General features: G+C 49.7%; 1 protein-coding gene across 6 annotated transcripts; it reads right to left on the bottom strand.

Annotated features, from left to right (window-relative positions):
* Window positions 1–192: 192 nt before the first annotated feature.
* On the bottom strand, window positions 193–7,275 carry ICAM3 (intercellular adhesion molecule 3). 6 transcript variants are annotated; one of them, XM_038567335.1, is made up of 8 exons: window positions 7,232–7,275; window positions 6,489–6,580; window positions 5,688–5,954; window positions 2,078–2,383; window positions 1,471–1,758; window positions 885–1,139; window positions 550–798; window positions 193–458 (listed from the first exon to the last, which is right to left on the bottom strand). In XM_038567335.1, the coding sequence occupies exons 1-8, from the start codon at window positions 7,258–7,260 to the stop codon at window positions 265–267; spliced, it is 1,680 nt and encodes a 559-aa protein (XP_038423263.1). In that variant the 5' UTR covers window positions 7,261–7,275; the 3' UTR covers window positions 193–264. The 6 variants fall into 6 exon arrangements, with proteins under 6 accessions (XP_038423263.1, XP_038423264.1, XP_038423265.1 ...); XM_038567336.1 differs by lacking the exon at window positions 7,232–7,275 and adding an exon at window positions 6,682–6,826; XM_038567337.1 differs by lacking the exon at window positions 7,232–7,275 and having other exon boundaries at window positions 6,484–6,832.
* Window positions 7,276–13,808: the final 6,533 nt, after the last annotated feature.

The raw sequence follows: 13,808 nt of genomic DNA, 5'->3' as shown, positions 1-13,808 counted from the left end.
CGCCGATTGGTCAGAAGAAGCCCCACCTCCTTCTCCACCCCCTCAGCCCATTGGCTAAGGCCCAGCCCGCCTCTCAGAGTTCAAGCCGCGTCTGGGGGCCGCAGGCTCCTCCCCTTTCTGCCACAGAGATGTCACTCAAAGGACGTGAAGCGCCGCGGGTGAACTCGGCGCGTTTGGAAACAAGCCACAGACTCCGGGGTTTGAGGGCTTTATTGGTGTGGAACCCCGGGATACAGCCAAACCCCCATCATCCCAGCTGGAAGCTCAGGATGGATTCTCCCCCACAGCCTCTTCGGGCTGCCTAGACGTCAGGGGTAACCAAGTGCTCCCCTGGTTCACACGGTAGGTGTCACTCCGCTTCTGCACCCCGAAGACGTGCAGTAAGGCTGCGACGGTAGTCACCACGCCCAAGATCGCTAACACCCCCAGGACGATGTTGACAGCGCGGAGGTTCCGATCTATGCAGAGAAGCAAAGAATAAATACACACGTTCTGCCGCCCCACCCCCGCCCTGGCTTTCCCATCTAGACCAGCCCCGTCTTGGCTCACCCTGAACGTTCATCACCACAGTCACAGTGTGTACGCCTCGTGAGCTGGACGCCTTGCAGGCATAGGTACCAGTATAGTTTAACCTGACGAAGAATGGGACCCCGATAGGCAGCTCGACGTGGGAGCCTTCGTGAAAACAGTGCATCTGGGGGTCCGGGTTGCCCCGAGCCTGGCACTGCAGGACATGGGTAGTTTTCTCTTTCCACGTCAAGCGCTGGGGACATTTGGCTTGGTCAATCTTGGGACCGTCTGTGGATCGGTCAAATGATTAGACACACTCGAGGCACCATGGCGCAAAGGGAGCAAGGGTTTAAAGATCATAGGGACCCACTCACACAGGACACGCAACTGGACGCTGCTGTTCCTGTGTAAGGTCTCCCCATCCACCTCGAGGGTGGCATTGCAGAAGAAGCTGCGCCTGTCGTCCATCTCGGTGGCGTTTAGCTGAAACTGGGCAGGCTGTCCAGGGGCCGCGGCCGGAAGTCCCTCCAGCATGACCTGGACGCGGGCTCCGGCCGCGCAAGTCACAGTCACTGCAGTCCCCTCGGAGGCGTTGGGTTCACTCAGGTTTATGGTGGGCCCCCAGAAGCCTAAAGAGGGGGCATTGTTCTGGAGCTTACTGACCACTCCCTTCACATGCGTCAGACCTCACCCTTCCATCTGCCTTTTTCCTCTGGGGGTATCCGACCCATGCCTTTACGCTACTCGGCACCACCCTCAGGTCCCACTCCAATTTGGGATACTCTAGCTACACCCTTCGGGTAATTTAGGCCCCTCCCACACGACAATCCCTGCAGTCGCAGTCCCTCTCTGCAGGCTCACGCCCCACCTCTCGTTTAGTCCCCGCCCACATGTCCCCAGGGACACCGAAGCCCCGCCCCTTGCCCTCCGGGTCTGCCTCTTGGCTCCGCCCCCTCTTACTGTAGACAGTCAATTTTTCGCGGGCCTCCCGGCCGTCGTTCCCCAACGTTATGTTGCAGACTATCTCCTGTGCGCCCTCCTGCTCCGCTCTCGCTACGGCTGTGGCTGTGGCACTGATCGTGTCCCCGTGGCTCTCGACTGTAGAGTTCAGCGTCTGGTTCCCCAGCGCCAAGTGGACTTGGGCCTCGGAGGCCGGGAACAATCCTTCCAGGATGCAGTTCACCGACCGAGTCGTTCCCACCTCCAAGATCCGAGGGACAACGAGGTGCGGAGCCGTGATGGGCAGTGCTGGGGAGAAGGGTAGGCGTGAGCAGGAAGAGGTCCCAGAGCCGTCGGCGCCCCTTTACCGCCTGAGACGTTCGCAGCCCCGAGCCAGGCTTCTGCCTTCCCAGGACACCTGTTCCTAGGACGCACCTGCTCAGGCTTCTTGTCAGCTACCGCGGCCGCGAGGCTCCCAACTGAGGCTGCACCGGCCTCAGGGGCCAAGGGCACGCCTTCCCCGGAGCCGCTGAGGGTCCAGTCCACTCCATTGTCAAGAAACCTCCCGGCCAGGGCGCCCCTGCGCTGGCTCAGCTCATCACCTACCCTCTGCAGTCCCGTGCCTCACCAAAGGTTCGGAGCTGCCTGGGCGCCGAGCTGTTCTGGAACAATCCCAGCCCTCGGGGCCTCAGGTCCAGGTCCGTGCGGCACGAGAAGTTGGCGAGGTGGTCCTCCCTGCCCGCCGCCACCGTGAACGTGACCTCGGCTGGCTCCCCGACGGCCGGTTGCCGGCTCAGCTCCTCCTCCCCGCGGAGCAGCACCACCGTGAGGTTGGTCCGGGGCGCCCCGCCTGCCACCTGGCAGGTCATGGTGAGGTTCTCACCCACGGGCTGCCAGCGGGGTAGGGGTGCCAGCTCCACTCGCTCCGGGAACCCTGGGGCGGGGGTAGGGAGGGGAGAAGTGTACTTATCAGCCGGCCCTGCAACTCCTACCCCCACAGAACAGGGAGGAGGCTGAGGGTGACCCGGTGCAGAACTGAACTTTGGGTTAATCAACTCGAAGGGCTTAATACTGTGTCTGGAGAAGTGTTTGCTATTGTCATTAGTATTATGATTGCTATTTCCTGTTTTGTGGGATACTCTGCCAGACTCTGAAATAAGTCAGATTTTCTGTTCCTGAGAAAATCACAGTTAAAAAAAAAAAAAAAAAAAAGGAAGGAAGGAAGAGGACTAAATTGGAACTACTTACAATGTTATTAGTACTCATAAAAGTTCCTGTTTATTTAGAGTTTTCCTTAGACTTTCCAAATGTCATTCACCTTCGTTCACACAGCAACCAAGTGAAATCTCTATTATTCTTCTCCTTTATAGATGAAGAAACTGAGGCCCAGAGAGGTGGGGTTGAGGTGATCCACCCAAGAACAGACACGTAGCCAGAAAGAAGCCCTGCTGGGGTTAGAAGGTGAGTCACCCAGACTCCAGACCAGTGTGTACACCTGCCTCCTTGATGTCACATCCAGGGACTCCAATGGCCCCTCTCCCAGCCTCTGTCCTGGACTCTGCCTTTGGCCTCCTCTGTCAATCCCAGGCGCCTGAGACTCTTACAGGGAAGCCTCTCAGGGTGCTCAGGCACAGTCTTGAGGGACTCCACACTGCCAGGCTGGATCTGCTCCCAGCTGCAGCTACAGTGCCCCTCCCAGGCATGTATACCAAACCCTGGGCCTCCTTTGGGAAGCATCGTATACCCTCAACAACTCAAACCTTGATCTCAACTATGACCCTGGCTACTATGAAAAATCTTTAACATCTTACTGTAGGAATCCCCTGCTTTCCAAAAATACCATTACACCACTTCATTTTTATGAAAGACCTACATTAATTGTTAGTACCTGTTCTCACTAAGTAAAAGAAATGCAAAGAGGATTTTTGCTTTTAAGAAAAAATGACAAAGGGTGCCTTGGCATAATTGGTTAGGCCTCTGACCCTTGGTTTCAGCTCAGGTCATGATCTCAGGGTCATGAGATCAAGCCCTGTATTGGGCACTGCGCTCAGCTCAGAGTCAGCTTGAGATTCTCTCTCCCTCTCCCTCTGCCCCTTCTGCTTATGCTCTCTCTCAAATAAATAAATAAATAAACCTTTAAAAAAAAATTTGGTGAGAAGCAAAGATAGCACTCAGCATTGGATTTGCAATGAGGAGTTACAAAGACAGCAGGCACCCTGTGCAGTGACAATGGCGGTCAAGCTCCTTCACCAGGATCACACTCAGCGTCTCTAGCAGCAGATGAGCTTTGACTTGTGTCTGCGAGCATCGGTGCTTTAGCTCCATTTATTTGGTACATCCATCAGCAAGATGTATCCTATGGTACCAGAAAAGCCTAGGAGAGGTTAGTTTTTGGGTCTGAGAATACTCAAGGTTTTTTCGATATAAATTAATTACTTCTTCACTTTACATCATTTTGTTTTTTAACAATTTTATTTATTTATTCATGACAAACACACAGAGAGAGGCAGAGACATAGGCAGAGGGAGAAGCAGGCTCCCTGCAGAGACCCTGATGCGGGACTTGATCCCAGGACCCCGGGATCATGACCTGAGCCAAAGGTAGACACTCAGCCTCGAACCATCCAGGTGCCCCTACATCATTTTGACTTACAAAGGTTTTATAGGACTGCTTTACTTTGGGATAGTTGGAGAAACCTGTATTTATAATTTCAGAGTACTTAACAAAGAGGCCCCCATCTCAGTCTCAGGCACCACTGGTCAGAGATGATGATGTGCTGGCAAATGCTACTAATGCTCAGGAACTAGGGGATGGGGTGTGGTGGGATAGCCCCAACCTGGAGGACTTGCCAATCTCTAAAGTGTACATAACTCCCACTCTGGCTGCTTTTTTTTTTTTTTTTTTTTTTTTTTCCTGGCTGCTTTTAAGCTACAATGTGGCCCAGGGTTTGGAAGAGATGAGTACCATTGGCTCCTGTGAGCCAGAACCATGTCCTGACACACCCACATCCAAATCGACTCACACACAGACACCTATTGACACAGAAACAGGCACTCACACACAGTCCTGGATCCTGACATCAACGTACTCACTTTCACATTCACGCACACACACAGAGACTCATAGACACCCACACAGGCACACACAAATAGGCAGACAGATGCTCATGCATCTGTAGGTACACATGTACACTCCTACAGACATACATAGACTCACAGACACACACACAGGTACACAGACAAACACAGATGCTGGCCCGCAGCAGGAGCATACACATGGTCACATCCGTATACCACACTTATCTATGGAGGCTTCACGAAACAGTAAGAACCATGAGTGACATACTCTATTTTCTGATCATCATATTCCTTTAAATGCAAAGAAACTCTGGCAGGAACCATAAGAAACTGGTAGCAATGGGAGCTGGGGAGATAGACTCATCTGTTAGGAGCAAGGACTTGAGAGCCAGATGACTGGCTTCTCCACTCATGGACTGTGAGCCCTGCCAAGTGACTTTACCCCACTAAGTTCTGTGGTCCTCATCTGTGGAGGGAGGCTCCTAAGTGTACCTCCCCAGCCTGGAGCTTTTTAAGGATTGGATGAGCACCTAGTGCCCACACTGAAACAGTGAGCACTCCCAGCCAGCACTAGGAAATGAGGAAATGGAGGTTGACTTTTATGCCTTGTTATAACTTTTGATTTTGGAACCACATGCATGAATTATTACCTGCCATAAGAATAAAATAAATAGGGGCACCTGGGGGGCTCAGTTGCTTAAGCATCTGCCTTCAGCTCAGGTCATGATCCCAGGGTCCTGGGATTGAGCCCCGCATCAGGCTCCCTGCTCATCAGGGAGTCTGCTTCTCCCTCTGTCCCTCACCCTGCTCGTGTTCTCTCTCTCTCTCTCTTGCTCTCTTCCTCTTTCAAATAAATAAAATCTTTTTAGAAAAAAGAATAAAATAAATAACAGACATGAGACATCTTTGAAAAAATGCTTGTTGGGACCAAGTAAATTGATCTCACAGCTGTTGCCTTGGCATATGGTTGAGATGCATCTCTCTCTCTCTCTCTCTCTCTCACACACACACACACACACACACACACATTCAGGTTCAGACTCTGGGTCAGAGGACTGGTCCATCTCTGCAAACTCGGGGTTCCCTGCTCCCCCTGCACCACTGGTCATCTACCCCCACTACTGCCCAAGGCCAGTCCCAACTCTAGGTGCCATCACTCACGGTATACTGTGATCTCAGAGGAGCCTACCATCTGGATGTCATTGCAGAAGCCGGAGCAGAGGACCTGGCTGTCACTAGTCACATTGCTTAGCAGGAAGGCTGCCCAGCCCAGGCCGTTGCCCACTGGCTTCTTGGCTAGGGATGTCTCTAGAATGATGAGTCGAGGATTGGGGCAGTCTGTACTGCAGTTTACCAAGAAGGACCCTCCAGCAGGCACCAGAGTGTTCTCGACCTCCAGCCTCATTTGGTATTGCTGTGCCCGGGCACCTGTGGAAACAGAGGGACACTCTGCTGATTGTTCGGGTACCCCTACTTACCCACCTGCAGGCCCCACCTTTCAACATGACCTCGCTGCCTTCACGGTGCCTCAGTCGAGTGGGGAAGACAGATGATGGATCAGGAACTGGGGGAAAGCCCAGAGAAAGACTAGGGGAGACCCTGATGCAGCCCGTGAGCCCTCCTTCCAGAAGAAGGAGACAAAGCCAGTTTTGAAGGGAAAGTAGAAGTTATCTGAGTGAAAGAAAAGTGATCCTGGCAGAGGGAAGAGTAGCGACAGAGGTCCAAAGGGATTCTGTGTTGGGGTGGGAGACAAGTCACATGCAGGAACTAGTCCTCGGGGAGCCCCAAAGGCTGAGGTGAAGAGCCAGAACTTTCTATTGAGGCCACTGGAGAGTCCCTGTTGATGTGAGTTTAAGGAAGTGTCACTGCAGCCAGGGCAGCAGGGGGGTGCTCTTCCCTGCCTACTCCCCCAGCCTCTACCAGCCCCCCATCTCCAGCCCTCTCCAGCCTGACTTGCCTCACCTGAGGGCGGCAGACAGCAGACCAGAAGCAGGGAGATGAGTGAGTTCCCGTAGGCCCCCAGCAGCAGCCCCGAGGGCAACATGGTGACCAAGCTGCAAAAGGAAGTTGCCTTAATGAGGGCAGGGGGAAGCAGGCAGAGCACTCGGGGACGGAACCACAGTCACTGTCGAAATTGCAGAAGTTCAGGGGTTACTTTTTTGCCCAGAGCTGGGGAGGGCAGGAGAGATATTCTGTGGCCCAGGGGGTCCAGAGTAGGGCACCCGGCCAGCTGGACGTGGTGGCTGGTGAGTCTTGGACAGGGAAGGCCTGACTTCAACTGCTGAGCCTCCAAATGAACCAACAGGAAATGTTCACGCGGTTATCTTTGTTCTCTGAACTAGGAAGACTGGGGTGAGGTGGAGGAGGTGAGACACCTCCTTCCTGCTGAACTTGGGTAAAAGAGGGGTGTTCTGTTTCAGAGAGGAAGTTAGCAGGGGATCTCCAGACCGGGACTGTCGTTGAGGTGATAAGGTGGGATTTCAAGGCAACGTTTCAGGAGGACAAGGAGGGGACGTCTATGCGGGGTGTAAAGGCATCAGCATGAGCTCTCCATATTCCTGGGATGAGGCAAATAAGAGGTGTGGGGGCGATGAGGGACCCCTAAGATGAGTGAAGACATGGAAATGAGCAGAGTCCACATCGATTGGGCCCTTGTGCCTGGCTCTGTGTTGACCTGTCTGCATGGCTGCTATGGGGCCCTTTACCTTTGAAGATCTCCAACGGTCTCCCCCATTCCCTGTGGTCCATGCTGAGGTGGGGTGTTTGGAGCACAGCTGAATCCCGAACCACTGACTGTCGAAGATGCCCCTTATAACTGGCCCTCAGCACCGTCCTTATGACCTCCTTGCATGCTACTCCAGGCAGCTGGCTTCTCCACACCCCAAAAATGGACTGGGGGGCCAGATGGTTACACCAATTTCCACTTGCTCCATCTCTCGAGTTTTGACCTTCCTTTGTGCCTCTGATCCGAGCTCCAGAAAGAAACCTCGTTGAGGTCCCCGATGGCACCCAGCATCCAACCATCTCCCCATCCTAAGGCCATGCCCCCTCCTCTCTGAACTGGACCATCCCCCCATCCCATGTGGCCTCTCCCCTGCTGCCCCTCCCAACCACCCATCTCCCACAATATCCTGAGAGAGTGACCAAAACCCAAATCAAAACTATTTGTAAATAATACTGGTCTCCCTCACTTTTCTAAAGTTCCGTTACGCCACTTCACTGTTATGAAAGCCCTCCATCAGTACCTCTTTTTTGTTAGCCAAAAGAAAGGTGATGATAATTTTCCCTTTTATGAGAAAAGATGAAAGCAAAAATAGTATTCAACACTGGTTTTACAGTGGACATTATAGAGGAAGTGCCCCCCGGGAAGAGTGGCGCCACCAAGGCTTCTCCACCAGTCTATTGGTTTTTTTAAAAAGAGTTTATTTATTCATGAGAGACACACAGAGACAGAGACACAGGCAGAGGGAGAAGCAAGCTCCACGCAGGGAGCCTGATGTGGGACCCGATCCTGGGACCGAGGGATCACATCCCGAGCCAAAGGCAGATGCCCGACTGCTGAGCCACCCAGACGTCCCACTTTATTTAGGCTGTTTTGACTTACGAAAGATTTCATAGGAACGCTTTACCCACGCGTGGCTGGGGAAACCTGTATATCTGTCAAGGGCTTATCTCCAGGTTATAGAAATTCTTGGAAGTTACAGAGGAAGTTAACAGGGGATCTCCAGCACTGTCCTTGAGGTGATAAGGTGGATTTCCTTTTTTTTTTCTCTAAAGATTTTATTTATTTATTCATGAGACACACACACACACACAGAGGGAGAGAGAGAGAGAGGCAGAGACACAGGCAGAGGGAGAAGCAGGCTCCATGCAGGGAGCCCGATGCGGGACTCAATCCTGGGTCTCCAGGATCACACCCTGGGCTGAAGGTGGCGCTAAACCGCTGAGCCACCTGGCTGCCCCCAAGGTAGGATTTCAAGGCAATATTTCAAGAGGATACTTGGGGGGACTTCTAGGAAGGGTCTAAAGGCATTAGCACAAGAGCTCGATATTCTTGGGGGTGGGGGAGACACAAATACAAGACCACAACTCAACAGCAAACAATAAATAAAATAAAATAATGGGCAAAGGACTTGAATAGACATTTCTTCAAAGACACTATATAAATGGCCCATAAACACACACAAAAAAAGATGCTGAAGATTACTAGTCTTTAGGGAAATGCAAATCAAAACCAGAATGCAATAGCACTTCACAACTATTAGGATGGCTATCATCAAAAAAATAAACCAAAAAACCCTGCAGAAAACAATTGTCAACAAGGATGTGTAGGAGTTGGAACTCCCCTACTCTGCTGGTGGGAATATAAAATGGTGCAGGCACTGGGGAAACCAGTTGAGCGGCTCTCTTCAAAAAGTTAAACATAGAGTTATAAAACAAACCAACAAAAATGTAGAATTATATTACCCAGCAAACCAACAAAAATGTAGAATTATATGACCACTCCTAGGTAGGTATATCCTAAAGGGACTCAAACAAATACATATATGTACACCGATGTCCACAGCAGCACTCTTCACAAAAGCTGAAAGGTAGAAGCAACCTGAGTGTCCATCAGCAGATGAATGGATAAAAAAAAATATATGGTATATACATATGCATATACATAGAGTCAAATATTATTCAGCCCTACAAAGAAAAAGTTCTAACATGTTACAGCATGGCTGAACCTCAAAAACAGTACACCAAGTGAAATAAGCCAGGCACAAAAGGACAGATAGTCCACTCATGAGGTAGGTACCTAGAACAGACAAATTCGTAGAGAAAGTAGAATGGTGGGACACTAGGGGGCCTCAGCGGTTGAGTGTCTGCCTTCAGCTCAGGGCATGATCCCAGGATCTGGGATCGAGTCCCATATTGGGCTCCCTGCGGATAGCCTGCTTCTCCTTCTGCCTATGTCTCTGCTTCTCTCTCTCTCTCTCTCTCTCTCTCTCTCATGAATAAATGGATAAATCTTTAAAAAAAAAAAAAGTAGAGTGGTGGTTACCAGGGGCTGAGGGAGGAGTGGAATGGGGAGTCCGTGTTAATGGAAACAGCTTGGGAAGATGAAAAAGTTCTGTACACAGTGCTGTTGGTTACACAACATTGTGAATACATTTAATGCCACTGAACCATACACCTAAAAAATGGTTAAAATGGTAAGATTTATATTTCGTTGGGTTTTTTTTTGTGTGTGTGTGCTTTTAAAGATTTTGTTTATTTGAGAGAGAGCAGGAGTGAGAGTAGGGAGGGGCAGAGAGAGAGGGAGAACCAGGCTCCGTGGTGAGCAGGGAGCCTGATATGGGGGTCAATCCCAGGACCCTGGGATCATGACCTGAAGCTGAAGGCAGGCTCTTTTTTTTTTTAAGATTTTATTTGTTTATTCATGAGAGACAGAGAGAGAGGCAGAGACACAGGCAGAGGGAGAAGCAGGCTCCAGGCCGGGAGCCCAACACAGGACTCGATCCCAGGTCTCCAGGATCATACCCTGGGCCAAAGGTGGCACTAAACTGCTGAGCCACCTGGGCTGCCCTGAAGGTAGGCTCTTAACCAACTGAGCCACCCAAGCACCCCAAGAGTTATATTTTGTTTATTTTACCACAGAAAAATAAAAGACATATGCTTATTTTGATTTGTATCCAAGACATGAGATGGATTGCTGGATGAATAGAGGAATGGATAGATCCAGTATGATCAAGCACATTTAAGCAGGTAAATTTGGCAATTCAGGTAATTATGGAAGCTAAAGGTATTCACTGTATTGCTCTTCTAACTTTTTATTTTAAGGTTTTATTTATTTAAGAGCGAGCAACAAGTGCATGCGCACATGAGTGGAAGGGAGGAGCAGAGGGAGATGGACAAGTAAGCTCAACACTCAGTGTGGAGCTGGACATGGGGCTCCATCTCATGACCCTGAGATCATGACCTGAGCTGAAATCGAGTCAGATGCTTAACTGACTGAACCACCCAGGCGCCCCTTAACAATGCTTCAGTACAAAAATGTTGGAAAATAAAAACTGGATCCTTGATGGATCTGAGTGGCTGCTTGAGTCTCAAAAGGAGCGACAAGCTGACTTCGAGTGCCTCCTGCTGAGAAGGCACAATGCCTTTTGTAAAAGTCTACCCAAGAAATGGAAACTGAACCTGACCATTGGTTGGTCAAGGTGAGGACAGAGGAACATGTTAAACTACACCACAGGGGTGACATGGGACTGAGAATCCCTACAGGACGAACAATCCAGTATCTTTTTTTTTGTTTTTAATTTATTTATTTATGATAGTCACAGAGAGAGAGAGAGAAAGAGGCAGAGGCACAGGCAGAGGGAGAAGCAGGCTCCATGCACCGGGAGCCCGATGTGGGATTCGATCCCTGGTCTCCAGGATCGCGTCCTGGGCCAAAGGCAGGCGCCAAACCGCTGCGCCATCCAGGGATGTATTGCAAGGGGGAAAAAAAGAAAAGAGGAGCCTAGAACTTCAAGGAGGGTGCCCTTAATCCACTGCAGGACCATGGGCCTTGTTTGCATTTTTATTGGAACCAACTGTAAACAAACACTAAATATTTAAGAAATCATTGGGGGAATCCAAACACCTACAGGCTACACAAAAATATTGAGGAATTATTTTGAAGCTTTTTAGGTGTGATAATGACAGTACTGTTTGTGGTCTGTCTCTTCAAGATGCATACAGGTGAAATGATGTCTGCGATTTGCTTCAAAAGTCTCCAGTGGCTGGGGTAGGGATGGGGTAGAGCTGAAACTAGACTGGCAATGGGTATCAGAAACTGCTCGTGTTGGCTGTTAAGTTCAGGTTTGTTACATTATAATTCCCTGTTTTGCATATGCTGTAAATGGTCCATATATATTTTTAAATAAGTAGCTACACAAGAATAAGCATGATCATTTCTTAAAAAAAAAGGTGTTATTATTTATTAATGAGAGACAGAGACATAGGCAGAGGAAGAAGCAGGCTTCCTGTGGGGAACCTGATGCAGGACTCAAACCCAGGACCCTGGGATCACAACCTGAGCCAGAGGAAGATGCTCAACCACTGAACCACTCAGGCGCCCAGCAAGAGCATATATATTTTTTAAGATTTTATTTATTCATGAGAGACACAGAGAGAGGCAGAAACATAGGAAGAAGGAGGAGAAGCAGGCTCCCTGCAAGGAGCATGATGTGGGACTCAATCCCAGGACCTTGGGATCACACCCTGAGCCAAAGGCAGACGCTCAACCATTGAGCCATCCAGGCATCCCAAGATCATTTTTTAAAAAGATTTATTTAGGGGGATCCCTGGGTGGCTCAGCGGTTTAGCGCCTGCCTTTGGCCCAGGGCGTGATCCTGGAGTCCCGAGATCGAGTCCCACATCAGGCTCCCTGCATGGAGCCTGCTTCTGCCTCTGCTTGTATCTCTGCTTCTCTCTCTCTCTCTCTCTCTCTGTATCTCTCATGAAGAAATAAATAAAATCTTAAAAAAAAAGATTTATTTATTTGAGAAAGAGAGAGAGTAAGGGGAGGGGCAGAGGGAGAGGGTCTTCATGCAGATACCCCACTGAGCACAGAGCCTGAAGTGGGGCTTGATCTGACAACCCTGAGATATCATGACCCTGAGATTCTGAACTGAGCCACAACTAAGAGTCAGATGCTTAATGGACTGAGCCCCCCGCAGCGCCGCAAGAATAAGCAGGATAATTTTGGAAAGAGACTGCCCTATCCAATATCAAAATATATTCTTGGGGCAACATCTTTTACCAGGTGGGCAATTACCAGGCCTGTTCCTGCAAGCATCTATTCCCATTGAGAATTTGTGCTACAGATACTCTTGAACCTGGGTAAACCACCATATACTAGAACAAGGAAACACTATAGGCCTGGATATGTGAGACCATCTCAAAATTACCTGTCAGATGAGGAAGAGTTCTGTATAGTGGCACATGGTGCTATTAAAAAAAAAAAAAAAAAGTTTAAGTAGGTTCTATGCCACGTGGGGCTGAATTCATAACCCCAAGATTAAGAGCCACATATCCCGCCTACTGAGCTAGCCAGGTGCTCCACATGCTACTATTTTTGCAAAAGATGAGAAAATATAGGGATCCCTGGGTGGCGCAGCGGTTTGGCGCCTGCCTTTGCCCCAGGGCGCGATCCTGGAGACCCGGGATCGAATCCCACGTCGGGCTCCCGGTGCATGGAGCCTGCTTCTCCCTCTGCCTGTGTCTCTGCCTCTCTCTCTCTCTGTGACTATCATAAAAAAAAAAAAAAAAAAAGATGAGAAAATATAGTATGTTTACAGATTTCCTTATATCTGGATGAGGTGTCTCTGGAAGCAAAAACAGGAAACCGGTGACATTCGTTGCCTTCAGGGAGATAACAGTAGTGGCTAATAAGATATTTCACTGCTTATGTCAATATTACCCACCCTCCACCAGTTTATAATTATAATGCATATTTAATATGAGAACTGTTCTAAAAAGTAAATAGGCAGCCCCGGTGGCGCAGCAGTTTAGCGCCGCCTGCAGCTCAGGGCGTGATCCTGGAGACCCTGGATCCAGTCCCACGTCAGGCTCTCTGTATGATGCCTGCTTCTCCCTCTGCCTGTGTCTCTGCCTCTCTCTCTCTCTCTCTCTGTCTCTATGAATAAATAAATAAAATCTTTAAAAAAAAGTAAATAGCAGGGATGCCTGGGTGGCTCAGTGGTTGAGCACCTGCCTTCGGCCCAGGGTGTGATCCCGGGGTCCTGGAATCGAGTCCCACATCAGGCTCCCTGCATGGAGCCTGCTTCTCCCTCTGCCTGTGCCTCTCTGTGTGTGTGTGTCTCTCATGAATAAATAAATAAAATCTTAAAAAAATAAAAAGTAGGGATCCCTGGGTGGCGCGGCGGTTTGGCGCCTGCCTTTGGCCCAGGGCGCGATCCTGGAGACCCGGGATCGAATCCCACGTCGGGCTCCCTGCATGGAGCCTGCTTCTCCCTCTGCCTGTGTCTCTGCCTCTCTCTCTCTCTCTGAATCTCTATGAATAAATAAATAAAATATTTAAAAAAAATAAAAAAATAAAAAATAAATAAAAAGTAAATAGCAAATACATCAGTGTGGAATTATCTAGATAAAGGGAGCTGCAATGCACAAGGTCTTGAGAAATCCAAAGAGAAAGAAAAATATTTCACTGCCTTTCACAATGTGGCTGACACACATCCTGCCTCCACGACACCTATTTAGTAAAAGCGGTTTGACAGGGGCACCTGGGTGGTG

The sequence above is a fragment of the Canis lupus genome, chromosome 20 (genome assembly GCF_011100685.1).
Source record: "Canis lupus familiaris isolate Mischka breed German Shepherd chromosome 20, alternate assembly UU_Cfam_GSD_1.0, whole genome shotgun sequence".
NCBI lineage: Eukaryota > Metazoa > Chordata > Mammalia > Carnivora > Canidae > Canis > Canis lupus.
Note: the sequence above shows the minus strand (reverse complement) of the source record. Positions and strands in the feature narration are given on the sequence as shown.

Coding starts and splice junctions, on each gene's coding strand:
- ICAM3 (XM_038567335.1), bottom strand. CDS start 7,260: ATGGGGGAGACCGTTGGAGATCTTCAAAG. Junction 6,581..7,231: donor ACCGTTGGAGATCTTCAAAG/GTAAAGGGCCCC, acceptor TTCCTTTTGCAG/CTTGGTCACCATGTTGCCCT. Junction 2,384..5,687: donor CTCTGAGATCACAGTATACC/GTGAGTGATGGC, acceptor CCCCCGCCCCAG/GGTTCCCGGAGCGAGTGGAG.